This window comes from Oenanthe melanoleuca, chromosome 1A (genome assembly GCF_029582105.1).
Source record: "Oenanthe melanoleuca isolate GR-GAL-2019-014 chromosome 1A, OMel1.0, whole genome shotgun sequence".
Lineage (NCBI taxonomy): Eukaryota > Metazoa > Chordata > Aves > Passeriformes > Muscicapidae > Oenanthe > Oenanthe melanoleuca.
In genome coordinates, this window is record NC_079334.1 from 45,392,542 (window position 1) to 45,417,671 (window position 25,130).

The 25,130-nt window shown below is 38.2% G+C and overlaps 1 protein-coding gene across 1 annotated transcript in view; it reads right to left on the bottom strand.

Annotated features, from left to right (window-relative positions):
• The window catches only part of PPP1R3A (protein phosphatase 1 regulatory subunit 3A), a 34,561-nt gene extending 12,837 nt beyond the window's left edge, over window positions 1–21,724 (bottom strand). Inside the window, exon 1 of the mRNA XM_056482158.1 lies at window positions 20,828–21,724. Within this exon, the coding sequence (XP_056338133.1) occupies window positions 20,828–21,621 (794 nt within the window). The 5' untranslated portion in view covers window positions 21,622–21,724. The remainder of the gene's footprint in view (window positions 1–20,827) is intronic.
• Window positions 21,725–25,130: the final 3,406 nt, after the last annotated feature.

Below are 25,130 nucleotides of genomic sequence, written 5' to 3' on the forward strand. Positions count from 1 at the left end.
AATGCTGCTTGAAATTCTAAAAATCACAGCTACATAAAATGTAGAGCTTTTTGAATGACCTGATATTAAGGCTTGGTCATAAGAAAGAATTGGCCAAGAAAATGAGAATATGTTGACCTTCAGATAACATTGCAAATCTGATGGGTTTTCCCAGGCCTTTTTGAGAAAGCAGCACAAAGGTGATTAGATGGGTCAGTGACAGGAGAGCATAATTTTGGGGTCAGGAAAGGGTCTGGAAGGATATATGTGTCAAGAGGCCAGGGCTCTCTCTTGCTTGTGTTTTTCAAATATTTGTATGTTTACAGAGATGGCTGGGAAAATGCATCTTTGTTACCTGAAATAAATCAAAATATTCTCCCTGCATGTGTACAGCATAAATCCTGTTGCTAAACTATGCCTGGCCAGCAGGAACAAATTCTGCTTCCCTCAGCCAGTGCAATTTTTTCTGCTGCTTTGCTGGCTGTGAAAACAAAGGCCAGGTTCAACAAAAAAAAAAAAAACCACCTACAGAGAGATGCTGAGTGCCTGCAATCCTCATCAATATCAATTGATATCAATTGAAGTGCCAAGTCCTAGCAGTTCGAATTGTGTGCTTATAGGGATCTAACCTTTAGTGAAAAAGGAAAAAAAAATGTTAAGAGAATGTCACTTATGTAAAATATAAATTATTATATCACTCCTAATAACTCCTCTATGAGGAATAATTTTTTTTTTTTGTAGGTCTTAATTTATGTGATTTTCAACCAGCCGTCCACCTCTGTTACTGAAAATTACTTTCTAATTTTCAAATATTAATCCTTTCCACTTCTATTTTCTCCTACTGTCTTTCATTTGAATTGATATAACATTAACTCTGCCACCTAAATGCTTAATTCAGAAGGAGGATGCTAAATTTATACTCTATTAAAAGAATGTAGACATCTACTGTCAGCAACTTTTTAAAAACCAGTCTTTATAGGGTTTGCCAGCCTAAGCAGACAGAAGCTCTTGCCAGTCTAGCATCTGATCTCTGACACTGGCCACTATCAGACACTTTAGGGGAAGATGTAGAGCTGTTGTAGGAAAATACCTGGAGGAATTTGCACTGCCCTTTTATATTTCCTCTTAGCCATTTTTTGTCAGAAGCTGTGCTTGAAACACAAGATTTATGGTCTCTCAGCAATTCCTTTTCACCATTAATTGCAATAATGCTAAATATTTTTTCAAATCTGTACGAATGTCATGTCACTCATGAATTCTGGTATGTGCATAACTTCCATGTGTTTTTGACTATTCCACTCACACTGAGTTGTACTTTCCCCTGCTTGTAGTTGCTATAATCTGCATTTCATTCTGAAAAAAGGTGGCAGATCCACCTTTTTTCAGTTGATCTGTGGAGGTTTTAAGGTAAATAATTAGTGCTTATTATTTATACATAGGGATTTAGGGAGGGTGGTTGGTTTTTGTTTGTTGGTTGGTTGGGATTTTTTTACAGTTCAAAGGCTTGGCTTAGTGTTACATCTAGTTCCCAGTTTTCTTCTGCCCTTTTGCATCTTTTTCACTCACATGCTTCCATAAATCTAGACACTGTGTATGTTGGGGGTTTAACCATGATACAGATACATCAAAACATCCAGCTGCTATTAGGGTGCCTGCAAAAGCCCCAGATTAGGAGCCAAGACATGTATAACACGTTTACTGAATCACAACCCCAAAAAACAATGATCCCAAAACAGCATGGGCCCAGCAGGAAATCTTCCACTGCTTCCCAGCAGGGGAAAAAAGAGTATCCTAAAATGTCTACATTTCTTTGAATGTAATTGCCTACCTAGAGTATTCAGCCATATGGATGCCACAACTCTTGGAGAGCAGGATGGCACCATTTGCTGCTAGAAGGGACTCCTGTCTACTTCTTAAAGGAGCAAAAGTTTGTTAATTTTTCCATTCAAGAAGCATTCCCAGAAGAAGGGGAGCTGTCAATGCCTATATCTAGTCTAATATTCTACTGCTAGCTAGAGTTCACAGCAACTACTGTGGCATCCAAGTAGCAGTGCCATTTTCAGCTTCTATCACACCCTCATGTGATAAAAAACCCCACTGCACATCCTTCATGCAAAAAAAAAACCCAGATTACCAGAATACAGAACATTTGGGGAAAACTGGATGGCAGATTTTCCTTCTCCTAATGGAGTTGGGTGTACAAGCAGGATCCTTACTCTTTAGCTTAATTTTCATACCTTGGAGAAAGGGGAAAAGAAATTCTGCCCCATTTCCTGTGTTACCTATGCAGTGAATATTTTTTGTTCCTATTAAGAAATTTTCAGTGTAAAAATATAGACACAGTGTTTGAATAAGGATTTTAAGCATGAGTACCTATTTTATAAACCTTTAAATGTACAGGTATAAAGATGCTTCAAGGTGGATAATTATGGGTGTGTGCCAGGATAGTGTTACCTTATCTAGCCTTATTGTTCTAAGCATCTGTGTTCAGGCAGTCCTGTATATCATCCCTATTATCAGTGATGACAGATTATCACTTCCAAAAGGAGATTCATTCCCTCTAACAGGGGAATCATGAGGAAGATGGAGTGACATATCCCTCGAAGGTGCTTCTTTATCTCTGGAAGAGACTGACCACAAAGAGAACCCACATCTCTGGCCATTACCTAGAGCTGCATGACTCTCACCTTGTAACTCTAAATTCAAACTGGAATGTAGCTATGGAGTTTTAGTGGCTGGGACTCTAACACTCAATGTATGTGTGATCTGAATCCCTCCGTTTTGCTGTGATTAGAGCTGAATTTTTCATTAAGTTTTGTTCTGGAGTCCTGATCCACAGGTTTCTTTTCGCAACAGCAACACAGGTAAAAAATTGCAATGATAAAACAGCCTCACAGCAACACTTCAGGGCTTGTAGCATAATTTCTTGCCTATTGCACTTAGTTTTATAAAGATTTCTGGTTTATAGCCCATTATTTGTGTACTCCTGCCCTGCAAATACCTGAGCACAGGGAACGTCAATGTAAAAGTTATTTTACTTAATTTAATTTTAGATCAGAAATATCTGTCCTCATATAATTATTCTCAGGGGAAATTTAAAATTGGCTTAAATTGAGGATATTGATACTGCAGTGTTTGAGGATCATAAGGATCAAGGAGCATAAAACAAAAGTAATTTATACAACTGCTTCAATTTAAGAAATTATATTTTGAAGCTATGGGTGCATATAACTACAGAACAATTTCAGAGTTATCTGCATATCCTAAGGGCTGAAATACTTCCCAAAAGCCAGTAAAAATTAGCTCCTTCATCAAACAGGGGCAGTCAGAAGGTGTTTGTCTAGTTCTTAAGTTTTTCTCGGTATTTCTCTCAAAAAGTTCTAGTACAGTATCAAAATTACATGAGCAGATTTTAAAATTAGAATATTAATTAAACTTTTGTTTCAGAAATTAATAATTGCACTTTGTAAAGCATGGTCTAAATTTGCCTATATGATGAGAGACACAACATTTGTATCCGTTAAAAAGGGTTTACTTTTATTTTTAAGTGATCCAGGTATTCTGACTACAGTGCAAACTAGAAAAAATCCATTGTCAGATTGTGCAATTCCATTCCAGCATAAGTAGCCATAAACCTGCAGAAGCTCTTTTGCTTTTTCTCATTCAGCTCAATGGGGCACATCTTCATAGAGTACACTAGGATCTTAATAACTTCTACCAGCTTAAAAACCCCAAAACCTATGCTCATATGATTAATTCTTGATGAAATTATCATTCACTTGTATTGAGTTATAAAAATAAGTCAGGACTGAAAGCAAGTTATCATTGTAATTTTGCATTAGAAAGAACAAATATGAAGTCAGTAGGACTGAGAGGACTGAAAATGTGATTGGCATTATGTGAAGGAGTTGAGAAGTCCCAAAGTTATGTGGAATAGGCATCCCAGAGAGGAAATGTTAAACTTGAACTCTAAAGATGTGAAGAGTAGACAGCAAATGTCTAAGTGACAAGAAAAAAATTAGCCAATAAACAGTATTTGTTTGACTTCATGAAGTGTTGGAATAAACTCAGACATGTCAAGGCTTTTGAACTAGCCCTTTTATGTTAAATAAGAATTTCAGATTATATATAACCCCACAAACAACAGACTTCTCATAAACTCTTCTACCATAGTGCTAGTGGTAGGGCAGATTCTTATATGAAGAGAAATGTTGCAGGGCATAACTGATAGGAACACCAATTTTGAAAATTATATTATTTCATACAGTCTGGGAGCAGAACTAGTTGTTTAAATAAACATGCTATTAAGAGAAGCAGATCTCCAACCAAATATGAGAGAACCAGCAGAGGAAAATACATATTGGTTTAAAACCTTTGCTATTCAGATCTATTCAAGTAGTGCTATACTGTAACAATGTCAGAAGAGTAGAAAAAGTAGGAGCTATATTTAGGAAAAGAAAAGAGAAATTGTGTCAAGGCAACTACAGGCCCAGGTGTCTTCAAACAGTTTTCACAATAGACTTAAAACAAAAATGAGAGAAGAAATACAGATAAATGGAAAATTGTATAAAAATACCAGACTCACCTGATAATATCTGTCTTTGATAAGATTACTATATTTCCCTTGTCTAAAAATCAGTTATCTGGACTTCATTAAAGCATTTGTTGTGCAGCCACATGGGAAATTTGTTAATTAAACGGGAGAAGAGGGAGTTGAGCGTGAGAGCTGGGCGGTGGGAGAGGGGCTCAGAGCCAAGCAGGGTCCCAGGAGCTGGGCTGGGGAGCTAGCAGGCACAGCTGGGGAATCAGAGAGGACAAGTCATGTAATCAGACTTACTCAGTCATGTTATTACAGACCAGAGCACAAGAAGTCAAAGTTAAATTAAATCCGTGGCAGAGAGGAAGTTGGGAGACATCACCAACACAGAGGAGGATTGAAAGAAATCGGTGGCCTGGAGGATCAGAATAATAGATAAGGGATGGAATTCAAAATTATAAAGTGTCAGGTTATACATTTAGGGACTAGAAAGAGTTTCTGCCACAAAACTAGACCTCAGAACTTGGAAGAAACAGGTGAACAAGAAAGATTGGAGGGGATTTTTGCCAGAAATCACTTCCAAGCCACTGGTGTGAGATGAGATGGGTACTGTGGCATAAAGGCAAACAAAGTTCAGCAGTAATGTCTCAGGGAAAGTAGTTCCAGTTATGAAAGACTTCCAGGAAATGTTCATGTTGTGGCAGCAGGCATGAATAAGAGCTAGAACATTTGTCTACAATGTCCAAGAAAGATTGATTCAAACTGAAGCATGTTCAGAAGAGGACTAGAGGAAGACTGGCAGGAGGAAAAGTCTATATTAACTAAGGAGACAGATGGAGCAGTTCTATTTTCAGCATAGCAAAATAAAGTCTGGGAGGATCCCTGTCACTGATATAGCAAAGGGGTAAATAATCAAAAAGCAGCAAGACTGTTAATGCATTAATATTAAAAATTCACAAGGACATTTGTTGTGAAAACCTAAAAGAAGATCTGTAAGCATTAGAAAAGTATATCCTAGAGTTTATCACTGCAAGTATTAGACACAAGAAACTGAGAAGGTCTCAGTATGGAAAGATGAATATATTTCTGTGAACAAGGTTATGCATGCATTTCCCAGGGGAATGAGACTTCATGACTCCATAGCTGCAATCCAGCCCTGTTTCAAATACTCCTGTGCAGCTATATGCCCTGAGAGCTGTGCTTGCTGGAGTTTTCACTATGGGGGTGTTTTAAGGCCTGAAATAGGTTTGGGATATAGCCAGGAGTAACAAACTTCTTCATAATGGGTGGGGTTTATCACAGCTTGTCGTTATTTTAATTCACACACCAAAATTTGGCTAAAGTTGTGTCTGTATGTTTGTATAACTCACAGTACCACTCACTTTATTCTGTGCTAGATCCACTTACTATCTAAATCATATTATACTTATTTTTAAAAATGTGGAAGAGGGCTAAAATTGTTGTATTACAGAGTATGGAGAGATAAAAATGCACCTGAAAAACTCAGAAATTAATGCAACCTGATCAATTTTACCCATCCGATATTTAAAAGAAAAACATGGGATAATATTATTTAGTCTGAAATTCAGAGAGGTAAGAGGTTGTTAAAGTATTCAAAGAATGTATTTCTCAGATATTTAGTTAAAATATGTGAAAGGGAAAAAAGTTTCTAACACTATTTTATTTAAAAATAATCTTAGGTTTTGTGGATTCTTTCATGCTTCTGAATTTTACTGTAGATTCAAAATCAAAACAAATCAAAATTCTACCCTGAAGGTAGATTTGAATGTGTTGAAGTTGAAATTGAGGTGAAACTAAAATGTCCTCATGAAAAGGGCTGGCAAGACTGAAGTTGCTAACCAAACCATAGTTATATTTAAATTTCAGGACAGATTCCTAAGCCTAAGAGTAACCTCATACAGCAGAAGCCTTCAATATAACTAGTGCTTTTGGATCTAGTGCCAAAAATAGCCATCCCTGCTGAAGAATGATGCTACTGGGATGTAAACAACATGTGAGAGCCCTGAAATGAAGTAGTTACATATGTCAGCAGTGTAACTGCTGAGGAGCAGAGGAGGAAAAAGTAAATTAGTGCAGTTAATACTCCTGTTTGAGCTGTCACTGGAGCCAAACAGGCAATCCTGCACAGAACTGCAACCCCACAGAGCTGGGAAGGGGAATGTGGGGAGGGAAGGGCAGGCAGCTTACTTTGGCTATTTTTGTATCATTAGCAGCAGTAATTTTAGAAGGAAGTAGAGAAGAAAATATCTGCATTTAAACAAGCAACAACAAAGGATTTTAAAATTTTTATGTACACATCAAAAGCAGAAAGCCTGCAAAATGTCTTGAAGACCTGAGTGAGAAACTAGAGAAAGGGTTTTCCACATGTAATTCTAAAATTCAGTATTACTGTATGCAGTATAAGTCAAAATCCACAAACATGCAACAATAATGAATTTCATAGGAAGAAGGAATTTTGGAAAGGATTAAGAAAGATTTTTTTATGTGTAAAGTTCTAAGCAGAGCTTTAAAGGTCTATTCAATTGTCTGTAAGGCCCAGAAGAATAAGAATTCAAGATATTTTTTACTAACATAACCCCCCCTAACAGTTGGTTTGCTTTAAAATATTGCTCTATTTTGATCAAGCAATTTGAATATTAATCTATTTTAATCTGATTGGTCCTAAAATACCAGTTGGGCAGGGGAGAAAATATTTCTGAAACTGATCCACAATGAGAGGAAAGTGAGAAAGGGAAAAAAAACAAAAACAAAAACAAAAACAAACTACAACCTTGGTACTAAAATAAATAAATAAGTAAATAAGTAAGTAAATAAATAAATAAAAATTTTTAAAAAATAGGAAGTCAAAACATGAGCTTCATTCTGGTTCAGGAGCCACCAAGGATCCTGATGTGCACCTTCAAGGTGTGGACTTTGACTTCTTCTGTAATGGTGTCTTCATAGTTAATTTTATTCTATCTCACTGACAGAACATATGAACTAAATATTTAATGAGTAAAGACAAACCTATTCCTTGCCTCCATATTGCTCACTACAGGGACAAGTCTCCCTAGTGACTTAAATTGATGTCCGTGCTCTCAGAATTTGAAGTTATAGTTTAAGAATACAACCACAAACACAATTTATTGTCCCATGCAGTTCTTAGTCTCAAGCCCTGGTGCTGCCAGGGAATTCACAGCTGAGCCCTGGCTTGAAGCCCCCTCTGTGTCTCCTGGGACCTTGCCTTGCTGTGCCCAGCAGCACCCAGGCAGGGTCCATGGTGTGGGGAGGACAAGGAGGCTGAGAATTACCTGCCTATGCACTGGCTTAAGAGGGCAAATATATTATTTCTCCTCTGGAGATTTTCTAACATGGAAAACTGCCTGCTGGAGGTGTGTCCAATTGCCTCACCACCTGACCTCCTGTTTCAGGACTCTTGAAAACTGAGAGGCCACAGAATCTCTGCAGCAGAGACATGCAGTGAGGCACGTTTGTGTGCCACCACCTGTGAGTGATGGAGAGAAGCCATAAAGCACATGTCCAGCTTCCCAGGGCACACAGGACCCTGCACAGGGCTCCAGTGCCCAGGGGTGCCTGGCAGTGCTGCCTCACTGGGGCAAGCCAGCTGCTGGGCAGCAGGATCTGGGCTCCTCCAGAGTTCTGCCTCTAAGTTGTGTCTGCCCAGGCTTTGAACTCCCTGTGTCCATAGAAAAGAAAGAGCCTTGATAAAGCTAAGGAGCAAAATCATTGTTATTGCTAGACCTGGTGCTTCTTATTTGTTTACCTGCATATTTCATCTAAAAGAAGGCAGAATATTATTTTTATGAACGGTATGCTCTCATTTGGAATTGACACTAATGAATGCAAGGCCCTTTCCCCCTCATGTTTGTACCATCAAATTAATTAGCTCTATTGTGACATCAGTATTTTTCTCAAGTAGTTCAAGGCTTGAGCGTTTTCCTTTCTTTTTCTAAAGGGCATCTTCAGTGCCCTTTATCTACCACAAGAATCACGCATCACTTGTATTTTTCACAACTAATGCTGTTTATTATAAAAACTGATTGTGATGTGAAGATTGTTATACTGTGTGGCAAATTGCCCAAACAATTACTGTAAATGCATGAGCCATAAACTGTACTGCCAAGGACACTGGTAGGTTAGCTCCTATAAAAGAAACAATTAGAGACTGAGGTGAAAATAATAGAGATGAGATGACAGTTATTGAAAAGGCAGAACATCCAGTTTAATGTTGTAAATATAGGTTTGTAGATTACACTGATGGTTTTAAAGTGTTCATGACTTATTGAATGGAATAGAATATTCCATACTTTAGAATGGGGCCATAATTATTATTTCCTTTTAATTGTGATGTCTGATGCATTTGTGAGCAGTTGTTGAGAACATCTTCACATTATACTGATTCTATTTCTAAATTATCATCCTGCTTCAAGGGTTGGAGGTTTTTTTTATTATTTTACTTTCTTCGCATTTTGTTGTTCAGGGTCTGTTCTGAACAAAGTATTTTCTCTTGAGGAACGTGGAGTGCTTAGAGGGTTACAGCAATAATTATTTCAGTTTCAGCCTACACACTTCACTGCTTTAAATCATCATTAGAAGTTTCATCCCTCAGCAACTCCTGCTGAGACAGTCTTAAACTCCAAGAAACAATTAGATAAGAATAGCTAATCTTTATAGCAACTTGTGTATAAAGGTATTGATAAGAATTTGCCAGAAATTAAGGGAATATATTTTTTCTTAGAAATCATCTAAATACAGAAAAAGGTTATTGCTATGATTGCTAAAGAATTTCAATAATTCAAACCAGATTTGGAATGTATGAAGATTAGAGTGCATTAAAAAAAAAATATGTGCACCTTCAAGAGGATATGTTGCAATAAACTGTGGTATATTTAAAGAAAATACAAGTAGACATTACTGCCTCAGCATATTGAACAGTCCTCTGGTTTTCTTTTTAAAGACAATATATAAAGATAAATAAATATATGAATAAATATATAAATAAAATTCTAATATTAGACCTTAGGGAGAGCACTAAACAACTGGACACAGAATTACAGCTTCCCAAGAAGGCAGAGGTACTGGGCACATAAAACCAGAACAAAGAAGGGTCTTCCCAGGGGTTAAAGGAGAGGATAAAGTGAGCAGCAGAGCAAAAGCAACAACCAGCAAAGGGCAGTCTGTGTGAGCAGCCTGTGTGAGCTCTAAACTACCAAACCCATTAGTCAGGAGAAGCTGGAAAAAGCTCTAAAGTGGCTCTGAAAGCAAGTTGCAAGGAAACTAAGTACTCATCTAAAACACCTTTCAGGGAAATGCTCTAGATCATTTTCAGGCTTTTACATACTGTTAAAAAAGGACGATCTTAGTAAGAGGTAGGGGTGTCGGAGCTGTGTTGGAATTTGATGGAGCTGCACTGAAGTTCAGGGAGGTGCTGGGCAGCAGAGCTGGGGAGGTGGCAGAGCTGTGGGCCTGGGCAGTAGCTGCACCCTCAAGCTGAAATTACTGCCTCTTTCCAAAACCCAAGGCTCCTGGGAGCCAGACCCTAGGTCCAGCAGAATCCAACAGCCACAGTGGTCAGAGGCAGACCAAGCCTGCACAGAGCAGTGTGAGCGCGGTGCAAAGAGCAGACAGCAGCTGCTGTCCGTGCTGACAGCAAAACAGAGCACAGCTGGAGCTCAGCCAGCACCATTCCTCACTTCTGGGCTCCCAGTGCACACTCCTGAATTTTGACTTCTCAGGTGGCTTTACTGGAAATATGGCCAATTCCCACCTAAAAGTGTTTTGGCTTCAAATGATCCCTCCTTGTGGAGATGTCATGTTATACATGTCTGAGCCATAACACTGTTATTATATGTCATGTCTGGCAGTATCATGGCCTTCTGTTTATACTATTACTTTATTTCAGAAGGTATTTAAAAAATAGAAGCACAACAGAGAAATAATTTAATATAAACAATGCAGGAAATCATAAATTAAAATTATATTAGATTAAAAACTGATTGAGACCACAAAGGAAAAGATTCAAAAGCAAAAACTATAGACAAAAATCATCATCTCTAAATGAAGAGCTGTGTGAACACTAAGCAGAAATAACTGAATAATATTTTTAAATATTGCCATTACAACTGATCCTATTAAAAGGAAGCTGTATGTAAAATAAGAGCCCCGATTATGAATCTAGGCAAAACTGATTTTCCTGTATGACCTTCAACTAGCAGCAGTGTTAGAGAAGTAACCTAGTTCTTAGTAAATAGGTGTCACCCAACAAATGGGACTGACACTAATTAGCTGCCTTGTTGATAGTTAGGAAAGAGGACAGAGGCAGGAGATGGCGTGGTGCACTCATTGTTAGAGCAATAGGTGAGGGCATTTGTTGCCTGGCTTGGCAAAGGAGGCTGGCATGGCAAAGAGGCTGGCTTGGCAAGGGAGGCTGGCATGGTAAAGGAGGCTGGCTTGGCAAAGGAGGCTGGCATGGCAAAGGAGGCTGGCTTGGCAAAGAGGCTGGCTTGGCAAAGAAGGCTGGCATGGCAAAGGAGGCTGGCATGGCAAGGGAGGCTGGCTTGGCAAAGGAGTCTGGCATGGCAAAGAGGCTGGCATGGCAAGGGAGGCTGGCTTGGCAAAGAAGGCTGGCTTGGCAAAGGAGGCTGGCATGGCAAAGGAGGCTGGCTTGGCAAAGGAGTCTGGCATGGCAAAGAGGCTGGCATGGCAAGGGAGGCTGGCTTGGCAAAGAAGGCTGGCATGGCAAAGAAGGCTGGCATGGCAAAGAGGCTGGCATGGTAAAGGAGGCTGACATGGCAAAGAGGCTGGCATAGTAAAGGAGGCTGGCATGGTAAAGGAGGCTGACATGGCAAAGAGGCTGGCATAGTAAAGGAGGCTGGCATGGCAAGGGAGGCTGGCATGGCAAAGAGGCTGGCATGGTAAAGGAGGCTGGCATGGCAAAGAGGGCTGGCACTGTGGCTGGGAAACTACCCTGGGAATAGAAGACTTCACTTCCAGGAGAGTCAGTCAAGCAAACTTCACAAGCATTTTGAAAGAAAACAGAGACACAAAAAACCTCTACTTAAATGTTTGATATTTGAGGATGACAATATTAACCTGTGGTATTTCTCCACCTTGGGGAAATACCCCTTAGATTTTGTCTTCTAAGAAAAGGGGCTGGTACCAGAAGAAGAGAAAAGGTGGGCCTGAAAAAGGCTGATAAAGGACTGTCAGTAACTTCTGCACATGGAGTAATTAGAAAAGAAGTTTGGAAAGTGAAGTTGAAAAACATGCTCAGAATAGGCAATATATGGTATTATGATTAATAGTATCAAGGGGGACAATTGATCAAGAGAGTAGCTGTAAGGGAATTTAAGCATTTTTTTCTGCAAAGATAATTCCCAGTAGGATTCTGACAATGTTTGTAATAAATCTATTTTTATTAAGATTATTGGATTGGTGTTATCCAGGGGATTATATTTTCCAATTACTAATATTTTCATTTTTCAGTCTTAGTTTATGATTGAAGCAGGGACATGGGTGGCACAGAACAAAATGCATTGGCCTGACTTGGGATGAGAATAATCATTGCCTCAAAGCAAACAAAGTCCCAAGAAATTAGTCTTTATTTTCTAGCTCATTAAAAAAGACCTTGAGTTTTAATAGCAAAACATTCATACTTTTTTTTTCTTTTTTTAATATAGATGTATATCTGTCCATTTGAAGATTTAAGTGCCATCCAGTCTAAACCAGGAGCCCAACACCTGTTTGGTGCCAGGCTCAAACCTTTAATATAGCACTATCTATCCCCAAATCTCATGACTATAGGTATGAAGACTGCAGAAGAGCCCATTGCATAATAAGTCAGTTAAACCTCAAATGAAGCTATAGAAATTATAAACAGGAACACTGCAATTTTTTTCAGATACTTTCCTAGCTCCATCATTATTGTTGTACCTTACTGTGGCATCCATGTAGCAATGTTGAAGCAGTACCTGCCAGAAAGTGTTGCACAGCTGTTTTATATGCAGATTGGTCAGAAAGTTCATTGAGTCCTTTGACAGAATAGGCTAAGTTTCATAAACAGAGAACTTCTTTCAAAAAGATTATCCAGGGCAATGTTAGAAAGTCTCTTGAGACTTTGTGAAATAAGTAATGCAGGACTTTTCTATTTGGATATCTATCTCCAGGGCCAAGCTGTTGAAAAAGAGGAAAAGCTGAGTGAGCAGTCAAGTTTTCTGAGAGTTAAGCTTGGCCTAATGTAAGAGGATATGCTTCATAGGTCACTATTTTGTCTGAAAAAGGCATGATCAAATATCAGAATGTTTTGTAGAAATGAGCTGGGGATAGTGTCGCTTTGTTCTTCTCCTGCTTGTTTTTCCCACTGCTTTAAAATATTGCAGGAGAGAAACTTTCAAGTTTTGTCTATTTTGCATAAATCTGAGAGGAGAAAAACATTGCCCTATGTTGCCTCTTGCCTTTTTCTGAATCTCACATGGGAAAAATACAGAAGGAGCAGTCTCTTCCAGGCAGGTCAAAAGAGAGTGTTTTGTGAGATGCTGCCTGCAGTGTGCTGAGGCATGTGTACAAGAAGGTAGTAAGTGTCTCAGATAGAGTGTAGAGAGATAGATGGCAGTCAGGTGAGACTAGGATACCACTCCTGGAGAGGAGAACAGAAAGGGTGACCACATGAAGAAACCTTAGACAATTGTTCTTAAGGGAAGGCAATTAAGATCTAAATCTTGGAAAGCTATTGTAAATTCAATAAGTGTCTCAATAGGATGGAAATTCCAGGTGTTATCATGACAAGAGACTTTTATATCCTTTTTTCCATTTTTCACATGCTTACTACCACATAGCAAGAAGGCAGCTACGTGAATCAATATTTCTATCAAGAAGACTTGAAAAAAACCTAGGAGACACTGGTTCAGATTTACTAGTAGGGTAGCTGCAGAGACTGGCAAACTCCCCAGCTCTCTATCATAATATGAACCATAACAAGTTTCAGCCTAGCATATCTTGTGTTTGTCACCCACCATCAATAAATTTATTGCGGGGACAACAATTTTGCATCAAAACAGAATGTAAATGCCAATCCACTTGGTGCACCTCAGTGCAAGGTAAGAAAAACCTGCCAGCCTTGCCCAGTTCACATTCAGCTGTGTAGCCCAGTGCCCTTTAGGACTACAGCTGGTAACCAGCAGTAATAAATCCTCAGGTTTAGTGCTAGAGTATCAGCTGGCTTCACGAATCAGGAGAGTGGAAAGACACTGAGAAAACCAAGCCCCCTATTATGCTTTGGCATGTCAACTAATACTTCTAGTTCGTGTCACTGAAGGTCTAGGGATCAAATAGCCACTTCTAACATTCTCCCACGGTGTTTAAAAGGTCTTACCCTCTCCTTTGCCCTAAGGCAGGGACTTCATTTAACTTTCAAAGTATTTGTTTGGACCTTTTTTCCACCTTTTGTAGATGAGAAGATAATCCACATTTAATATTAAAAATACCACTGGCAATTGGTTTTCTGGACCTACACTGCAGCTGAATCCATTGCTTCAGTTTCAGAGTTGTGGTGGTGGGACTGGATCTCAGCTTAAAGTTCATAATCAGAATAAACAGCTCGAATGACACTGGTAGTCATTGCAATGATTAAATATGACTCCAGTGCTCTCAGCTAATGTTGCACTAACTTTAAACATCTTTTCAAGACTAACATTTAGCAAAGTCAAGGTTAATGTAATGGAACAATGCTGTTTTCCAGCTGAACATTTATGAACTGTAGTACCTGAATGGTGGACAGGAGAGAGTATTGAAATGGTTATTTACAGCCTGGTTCAATTTGCAAAATAGATGTCTTCCTAAACAAAAGAATCATTGAACATACAGGAGTTCATTTAGCAATGTACTTCTATTTTTCCAAAGGCCCTTAACCAGCAATCTGAAAGAGCATCTGGTCCTGTAAATATTAACACTCAAGGATAGTTTTACACGTGAAGAAGTCTACAAAGTTCAGTGAACACTCCTGATGTCCATTAAATTATTTATTGTGCCTATTGTAGGATCAAGCCAGTTGTTGAATTAAAAAGTTCTAAGAGTCAGTCATAGCAGTGCTACAGATTGGCATATTTAAATAAGCTGATGAAATTGTAGTAACTGAAAAAAGTCTTACAAGTGTAAAGCCAAGCAATGCATGTATAATACAAGTACTTATCATGGCTGAGAAAATACACTCAGATTACAGAGCACTGGTTTTATATGATTTCATGCAAACAACTGAAAAGGCTTTGTAGCAACCAATATTTCCCTCACAATAGAACACAAATTTCTGTTCTGTAGCATTGGTGAGAGCAGTTTCTAAAGCAGATCATGGAAATAAATGAGAAACCACTGACACTAACAAATTCCAGTGTAAATACTATGCTAGGATTGCTAGTACAGCAACATGTTATTTCCATGTGTTGTTCTCTTAAATTTTAGAAGCTTCTTTTAATATTTCTAGTGCAATAAATGGATGACCGATGGGTGGAATAGTTCCAAAAGCAAAAATATGACAGGTTTTCAGCTTTCAGGTACTCTCCAGTTAGGAGACCACAAGGACAGGAAGAATGTGTCGATTTGTCTGTGCATTCCATTCTCATCCACATCTTCCATCTCTTTCTTTAACACTTATGTGATAGTATTCAAAGACTTAAGCCTTAAACCTAAATATCTATCTTTAGGGTCTTTAATAGGTTTCATATTTCAAATAGTACTCCTGCTCAGATTTTGAAATGCTATGATTAAACAGACAGAAAAAAAAACACTGAGTGTAGTTTCTGGCCAAGTAGGATTGTTGTCTATAGAAAAGTTTTCAAGTGATTTATCTAAGTTTATTTTAAATTACTTTGGAGAGTAAGGCTGCAGCAATTTCCTCAAAACATAACCCTAGAGTTGCTGTTAAGAAGCATTCCTAATGCTGAGACAAACTCAGTTCTGTGGCTTGCTTTTATCCTGCTTGTCTGAATAATATATTTTAGAGCGCCTTAAATAATTATCCAATGTCCCTGATAATCATGGTACTCAAGTATGTGGAAAAGTCTTATTTTGATGCCAGTCCTATTTGATTCTAAAACTGAGAAAGACTAGCACTGACCAGGAGGCAAGAGGAGGTCTGGGGATATTGTCACATTAAACACAGAGAGAGGAGTGTTCCTCTTAGCTGGCTCTCTGTGAATGGATAGTTTCTCTAGCAGCTGCTCTCCTGGTAAAAAGAGTGGCTGCAGTCACTTCCTATTAATAGCAATAAACTTTAGTCAAATCCCATATCTATATGCTGATCAAGATGTAACCCATGACTTAAAATGCCAGAAACAACCTTGTGATTAAATAGAGGTACACACAGAGAAGATGTGTGTTTTAACACCTTTTTTGCTCTTCTTTTCCCTTCCTGATTGTGGTGACACACAATCAAAAGAACAAGGATTAAAAGGGAATAGAATTGAAATGCCATATTTTAAATTAACCAGATGGGAATGATCCAGTTGTTCCTCATAGCAAAGTGCATGAGAGACTATTTCCAAAGTTCTTTGTCATAAGCCTTTCATTTCTTTTTTTAATCACATCATGAGCTTGTGGGAAAGGCCAAGAGGAGCTGAAGCAAAACTGCATTTCTCAGCACAACCTAGGCACTGCTCTGCCATCTGCCTGGGAAGACTGACTGAGCACAGTGCACTCCTGTCAAGCTGCATCTTCAGCAACTTTTACTTCCTCTGCCTCCCATCAGAAAGGAGATGATCAGCAGCTGAAGAAGGAGAGCTACTCATGCAGAGAAGAAATTTTCTCACTGACAGTTGTTTAGAGACCATTCAGTTTATGTGCTGTCAAGTCTGGCATTGGCAACCCACAGACATGGGTTTTAATCTCTTCTTTCTCATTGTGTATTGTACATGGGGCAGCTCTTGTAAGAGCCATTGCCCTGTTCTGTGCTGTGTTTTAGAGTGGCATCAAGGAGGGAGGGGAATTGATGCACCATTGCTCAATAAAAGCACAGGATCAATATCATCTGGATCACAGTGGTACACTTGTGCATCAGTTGAGGGTGATGTAGGTATGGGCTCAGACACCTGTACTTGCCTTCCTCTTCCTTGTCAGAGGACAGGAGTCCAAACACATGATAGATACCCTTCTGTAAAACAACTCTCATGCTTATCAGCCATTTTTCCTGGTGCTGTCACTTTTGCTCTGGACAGATGGCAAAACAAGGCCAAGCAGAGAAATGGGATGTAGCATCCCCAGTGACAGGGGACTTGGCTCCATAATTCATTCACCTTTCAGCATAATCTGCAAGAATCTGCCTCATGCAACACCCAACCAGTTCCTGTCTGATGAGACCAGTGCAGGAGCCTGGTGTCCACAACACAATCCTGTGCTCTCAGTCTGAGGGCTGGGAAGAATTCACATTCAGAATCATTATCCATATCCCAAAAGCATGAGAGTCAAAAAAAGAGAAAAGAGCGGAGCTGATGCAATTAATTTACATTTTCTGACTATTAGATATACATAAATAAAAATTTTTATGTGTAAATATTTATATAAATAGGATGGAAATTAGGCCTGTTTATTGGTAGAAGCTTTTCCATTTCCAGGGAATCTCAAAATTTTAGGGGCAAATTTTTCTTCTGAAGTATATTTATGACTATATACAAGTTAAGCAAACACTTTCATATAGACCCAAGCATAAATTAATTAATATGAACATTATTCTTCCCAATTGTATTTTGTCCCTATCCATCCTTTGAAGATTTTGAAAGCCACAAAAATTGTTAAAGTTTATGAGGAAATAATTTTAGGCTGTTAAAATACAGCTAGCAACAAATACTTTATGAAATTTTAAGGGGAGACTATTTGGACATACCTAGACAGGGAAGCAAAAGCAAAAGAAACATAAAATGAAGAGGCAGATTTTAAGTGATGTGATTCCGAATATCCGATATAGACAGTTTTCTGCCTTAATTATTTGGTGTAGTTTTGCTTTTTACTATATTTTTTTTTTGCACCTTTTGAGGGTTAAGCTCACTTTTAAAATTTATTTCTTAATAATGGTGTCAGAAATCAGCATATTTACCTCATTCACTCATCTTAGTCCTGGATCATGTTCTTGAGTGAAACTCGAAATAGTCATACTATTGTGTTTGCCCAGTAACTTCCTCTGAAAGTGAATATTATTCCTTTCACTTAACACAACTAATCCTTGCTAATGACATTTAATGAGCCACACAAGTATGCCCTAGAGTGGATCAGACTCTCTGCTTAAAACACATGATCCTTTCATGTCTTATTTTTTAACTGCAAAGGTAAATTACACATTTTAAGTGAAAGTATAAATATCTCAGAGCTAAGAGTGAAAAAAAATATATTATTGCAAGTTCCTAAATTTGAAACAGAGGCCTAAATGAGTGTCCTTTAAAATTATTCTTCTATTCAGATTGCTATAAAGAAATGTTTAATTTAAGATGTCCAGCTCATGGGTATGGGTATTCCCTACCTGTCACTTTATTGTGAGAATCACAGATAAAGTTGCTTTTACTATCTATTTGCAATGCTACAAGGACAAGCTAGCTATGTTTGAGGACCCCCCCACACTTTGCTAAATGTTCTATAAACATCTGGCACAGCACATATAAATGCTGCAGAGTTTATCATCTGAACTAAAGTAAGAGAAGAGAGGGATGGGCTGGTGCAGGAGAGCTGGTAAATGGGCAGCACTGCTCAACATGAGATGGAGGAGCACCAGCACATCAGCAGCCTCCCTCTGCCAGTTTCGGGGGGTTTGTTTTCCTCGCGCTTTTTTCGAGATATCAAAGCAAAGGAGTTTTAATGAGGCTCTGAAGGAGAATAATGAGGTACTTTTGCAGATGTCTGCAGGGTGTTCCTCCTCACTCAAAGGGGCAACATGTACAAAGACACTTTGAAAAACAAGGGAGCAATGGAAGTTGGCATCTTAGCTCTTTTGAAACAAAAGGCCCCGACGCTGACCTCATTTACACTGGCAAAAGCTGTGACTCCTGTGAAGTCAAAGAAGTCTCTGTAGCAGAAAATTAGTCCTGGATTACATACTGCCAGAACTGTCTTTCAGAGGCCTTGGTGACCACTCAAACAATATTCCAAAGATACTTTCAGGTCATTTTTGCATTTTCTATAAGGTCTCTGTATGTTTTTCTGCCACTAAAGAGAGTCTTGAAAGCGCACGCTTGTTAACTGTGACAGAAATGTGTAGTAGATCCTAATGCAGACAAGAATTTGACCACTTTGGTTTAAATATTTTAAACATACATGTGCATATGTGTCTATAAAAACAAATACACACATTAATGTATACATACATATACATGTATGTATAAACATGTGCACATTCCTCTTCAGTCTGACATGGAGGGAGACAACTTTATAGTCTGATTAGAGACAAGGTAATTTTATACTGATTATCTGCTTTCCCATTTTGTAAAACAGCTCTCTGTCTGACTGACACGTAAATCATTTAGTATATCCATGTAGAAGAGGTTTCTACTTTTGCTACCACTGTGCATGTCATGAGAAACTTTAGGAATAAAACACAGGAGTCCTTCGACTTTAGATGCCAATGATATTTTCAGGTTATTCCTGAAACCATCTGGAAGCTCACTAAACTGAGACTCAGCTCTCCATGTCCATCATCTGTTCCTTGTGGGCTGCTCAGGCTGGAGTCACACTGCCTGCACATGCCTGTGGTGTTTGATATCACAGCCCTTCTGCAGGGCATCTCAGGTATCATACCTATCCAGAATGGCTCATGTGGCACTCCTGAAAACACAGAAATGATGTATAAAACCAGACACAAATGCCAGGAGCTTACCACAGGACATGTAAAAGCATTGTTTCCTCTACTCTGACATACTGGGATGTTCCCTCATGGAAGTATCATCATGAGGGCTCCAGAGCTGGCCCAAGGGACACTCGTCAGGAGAGCTTTGTGGACTGGCTATGAACCAGGTCTTGGGCTAGCCTTGGGGTGTTGATACAAGCACTAAGCCATATTGTGCACCTCTCCTCACAGGGCTAATGTGTGATTAAGGCTGGCAGAGGTTCCCAGCACAGCCAGTGTGGTTTTGGAAGGAAGGCTCTGCACAGAGGAAGCCCTGGCTGCCTCCCACTTCCTTGAGCTCCCACCACTGCTCCAGTTCTGTTCCCCCTTCCCTTCCACTTCAGTCCAGTGGAACAGCACCAGTGAAATCAAACGGCACCATCTTATTTGGAAAGAGTATAGAAACTAAAGCCCCAATATAAATTCAAAAACCCAACATTAACTTAGCTCTGGCATCCAAGTATTGCAAAGGACATTACAGGTAAAATACGGATTTAATTCTGCAGAAGTCCAACTGATTTTTAGTAAATTTTGGGAGGAAAATAATTGAGAATTAGATTTTTGCATGCAACATTTTTTTGCTAATAAAAAGATTAAAAACAGTAGGAAACCAGAAGTTACTTATAATAAATGTCTCTCTTATACGTGATTAAAGTATAAGTTAACAACTGCTACTTTATAATTAACATATTACTTGCCTATATGTAACAGAACAGTATACAGAAGATAAATTCTATATATTTTTTCTTTAATATATTGCCAATTCTGCCTAATAAAACATACTTAGTTTCACCATTTGTGAAACAGAATTATGAACCAGTGGCAGGGAAAAAGAATTATAGCCCTATTATACAACTTGCAGAATAGCCCAACCACTTGCAGAAAAGTTTGCACCAGCTATTTTAATTGCTGGATTCTTCCCTAAGTTATCCACTTATGCTTCATGAACCAGCAGTGCTATTTCTGATTTAATAATTGTGTGTAGAAAAAGAACCATGAAATAAATTGTGTGAAAACCTAGCTTTTGTTTTGCTTTTCAATTTTTTTGTTAACTTACAAAGGAAGTGGATGCAAATTATTTTAACTGTACAGCTACCTTAGTCTGGAACAAAGATCCCATTGACGTCAGCTCAGTGTATATCCTACAGAGATAAGAATCGGTACACAGTGCACAGAGGGTTTATTGACCCTCACACTACTTTTCAAATTAATGGCATGCAGAAAGTTATGATCCAAACTTATCTGTCTGCAGAAAACCACTGGTTGATATATATAAACACTTTACTGAAAACAAATCTTGGTCTAATTTTTTGTTTAGAGCAAAAAGTAAAATGGAAGAAAATAACATAGGCAGTCTTGACTTGAGTAAGCACACATAGAAAGTCAGAATTATCCAGCTATATTCTAAATTACCAAAAATTAAGGTGTAACCTCACCTGCTTTGTGTTGTCTTTAAGCAGCCTTTAAGACACCTATCTGTAACCTCTTTCTGGGGTTTATTATCCACCTTGGGCACAGTTTCTTTCTTGTGACAGATTAGTGTGTAATTTTTGTCATCATTGTTTGCCCAGAAGGTACCAACCGATGTCTCGTAGCGTATACAGAATTCCACCTTAATTCCATCTTTCTGGAAAGGAGGCGCCAAAGAAATCTTAAAGCAAAACTGATCCGTTTCACCACCACAAGAATTGGGCATGAACTCTGCCAGGATGTCATAATAACTGAGCCAGTTATCCAGTGTCATTCGAACATAGACCTGTTTTTCAAAGGATACATTGAGGACTCGCACGATGCCGCTCATACAGGTAACCCCAGGCAGGAGCAGGGCTGACTCCAACATTACTTTTTGCTCTCGCACTTTTTGTAAAAGTTCTTCTTGAGAAGCAGGCAATGTAAACTGTGGGGAGAAAAAATATTCATCCTGAGGGAAAACTTCATCTTCTGTATAATTTTCTTCTCCTGTATTAGGAAATTCCCAGATGTTGAACTCCTTAACAGACACAAGATCAAACCCAAAGGCATCAGCAAATGAAACTTTTCTTGAGATGTTGGTGGGAGTATCTGCCTCCTCTTCCTCTGAAGCTGAAGAATTCCGTCTTCGGGGACGTGGGGAGTAACGAAGTTTAATGTCAGTGTTAACATCTTCATCCTCTGAAGTGAAATCATTTCCAGTGGGGACTTGTAATAAGTTAGCCCTGTTAACCTGACTGGGTCCTTCAAAAGACTCCATTGGGCTCTCTGATGTAAACTGAAAGAGAACTGTACAACTAGTACCAGCTGCTATTTGAGATACTATGATTTAAAACAAGGATTAATGTTACAGTTGACATTGCAAAAGGGAGTCAGGTCTATTAATAGATGTTATGGTGTGCGAGTTATGTTGGCCTTTCTCCATCTGACAGTATTACATGTTACAATTTCGGTGATACATTTCAAATATGGTATTCCCTATTTTTATGTGGATCTATTTGCTAACTATGCAAAGAAGACAGTTTTTAAATGTCGTCTTTGCATAGTTAAATTAAATGCTCTATGTATTTTAAGATGATCAACTTCTGTTGCACAAAAAATTCATCATACTACACTAATAAGGAATTATTAATCTCTGATTGGGATGTGAACTTTATCATATAAATAGTTTCTATATTGATAAAATATTCCTATATATATTTTCAAGGCTATTTTTGGAATATTTCCAGATATAAAATGCAATGTCACATTCTACCCTGACTTTTAATCATGCAGACTCAGTGAGCCAGATGCTAAGACTATACCAGCTTCTTCTAGCTTAGGACGTGACATCAGCCCTTCAATGAACCAGGAATACAATAAAACATTGAGGTGAGTACACTGGAAATGAACTTGTAATGTACCACTGTAAATATGGCTGAGCTCACCGTTGATTAGATTATGAAATCATCTTGTATTAAATTGCATTTAGCATTATCCAGCCAAATGGAGAGAAAAGCAACTGAAAGAATTAACTTTAGCAGCCAACTCTGAAACAAAAAAAACCTGTTTTACACAGCTACAAACAGGAGGAAGAAAGACACTAAACTTCTTAAAGGGCGTTCAACCTTGTGCAGGACAGCTGCCCATGATTTGAAATGAAACAGTGACTTCTTAATCAGCTTATTCAGATAGCATTTGACTTTCACTGTTATGGCACTCCATGCTTGGAAAGAGTCAATCTTTATAGAGCAAGGACCTTGAACTCAAAATGTCACCTTTTTCCTTCACATCATTTAATGTTTCCTATTTCCCTCCCCTGGATCAAAGGGTAAGCCTACACTGTATCTAATAGCACAGTCAAGATGTATAGCAAGACTATCTTGAAGTTAACCATGCCAAAGATTGACAGCATTAGTAGCATCATCACAGCTTTCAGTACAGGTTAGAAACCTAATTTTTCAAGCAGGACACTTTAAATCCTTCCTCCTGTTATAGTTCCACTGGTAACTTTAAAGCTTTTCTGGGTATGTCTAAATAAGGTAAGTGGCATCTTACCACAAATCATCTTTTCTGATGAAGCATCCCCCCCCCCCCGCATCATTAGAACATCTCCAGGTCTTACCAACTCTCCATAAAAACCTTTCAATTGCTATCCCACCTGCTATTGCAAAAAACATTCCTGATACCCTAATCATACTTTGAGACAATAGAATATCAGGAGAGATTTTAAAAATAGCTTTTTACCATAAGCTACATAACTCCTACACTCCAGGGAAGTTACTGACTTAAAGCTAGTGCTTTACAATGATGCATTTTTTATCAAGGGTGCTTGGGTGTGTCTTGGACCAAGGCAAGCTTTGAGGATAGATTCACTTCTAGGAAAATGGAAGGAGAAAAACAGAAAAAGAAAACTCGTGGAAACTTGTTTTGCCTCTAGACTGCATGAAAATAGGTTAAAAACTGGTTTAAAAGAGCTTTGATTTATTGATTAATATTGTTGCAATTTTTCTTTTTATAATGCTTGCTGAAATCAGACAGTGATTTGTCTTGGCCCAGTCCAGCACTAGTTCAGCTGGGCAGAACATTTCCATAGGCTTCAGCAGCTATTAGACTAGATATTATGCCCAAGATAACAAACAAATCACAGCATTCCATCATGCTGTGACAAGGACTATTTAGGAAAGAAGGGTAGGTTGCAAAATGTTCTGAAAACAAAGACATATTTTTGTTTAAATCAATTACTGTCAGAGACATTAATTAATGGATATTATTCTGTACCTCTCTATCTATCTTGCCATCCACTCAGTTAAAATCCTTTACTTCTGTTCTGGATGTAAATAAACAGGGGAGATGAGAAGAAAAGGTGAAAAAAAGTGTTATTAGTTTAGTCTAAGTGCTACCACTGATCTTCAAAGTCTTCAGTCACATATCATCATCTAGTTAGAGAGAGAGCGTGTACTTAGTAAGGGCAGTTAAAACAGGAAACAGAAAATGTTGTATAAGAAATAACATGAAAAGAGGGCAAAGATTCTGCCTTTGTACAAGAAATAAATTACAATGGTTATAAGGAGGGAGACCAACAAGCACAACTGGGAACAGAGGGGGACAACACTCTTGTTGAAATGAATGTCCTTTCTACAAGCTTCATCTTTTTCAGTGCAGAGGGGAAGAGGTTTATGTCAGTTGTCCATTTAACTTAGTTCATCAGGACAGTTTGCACTAAGTTAAACTTTTCATAGAAGTCCACATATTTTGATCAAAAAAATACAGTTACACCAAATCAAGCACACATGTGCTGATAAAGGATTGCATTAACACCGTGAAAATAATAATAATATAATATAATGAAAATTATATCATTTTTCTCTGAATCTTTTAAAATGGTGTCCTAAAATACCTAAATCAGCTGACAGAGTAGCTATTTCCTTCCAAAATATAATAGCAGCAGGTCATTTTAGAACATTTTAATGGGACAACTTCTTTAATGACTTCTTTACTGAAGTCTCATTCCTTTGAACCAAATGTTGAATCAAAACAAATAGTTTCCAGGTGTTCTTAAGCACTGTTTAAGTAACAGTGGAAACAACAGATAGAATTAAAAATATATAAAAAATAAGACAGCTCTATATGGGTTAGCCTCTCTATTGAACAGCATAGTAAACATTAGAGGGAAAAACATTACAGAATTAGCAGGCTTTGGACCTAACTAAACACACAACAGAGCAACAAAAACTACAGTCAAATGTTTTTGTCATATTTATTATTAGCACTGACCAGTTGATCTTTCTTTGCCTTAACTGGTAGAACAGAGGCTATATCTTTGCAACAAGTGGAAAACAATTATGTCTTAAGAATGAACTAGAGATGAGCAGTATAAAATCTGGTTCCACTTGGCTTCCTAACAGTCTATTCCCCAGTGCCCTAGAAAACAGCACTTCCTTAGCAAATAGTATGAGATGTATTACTTTCTGCACTGCTATGATATAAATCTATTAGGATAAGGCATAAATACATTTTCTCCTTGCAGAGAACACTGTTCTAGCTGACTGCTGAATGGTCAAAAGTGCTGAACCAGAGGTAGAAGAAATATTTTAAAGGTTATATACTTTAAAAAGAAACACTGGTGGCATATTTTGAGAGGTATTTTGAAACAGCAATTAATTCTGAAAGTATATAGACCTAAGGAAGAAAAGACAGCATTACACCTAAGCAATATTTTTCTTCTAAATTTTAAATGACTGTAGTTAAATTTAGTAATAAAGGCTGAATGAGGACAAAGGCTGCCCT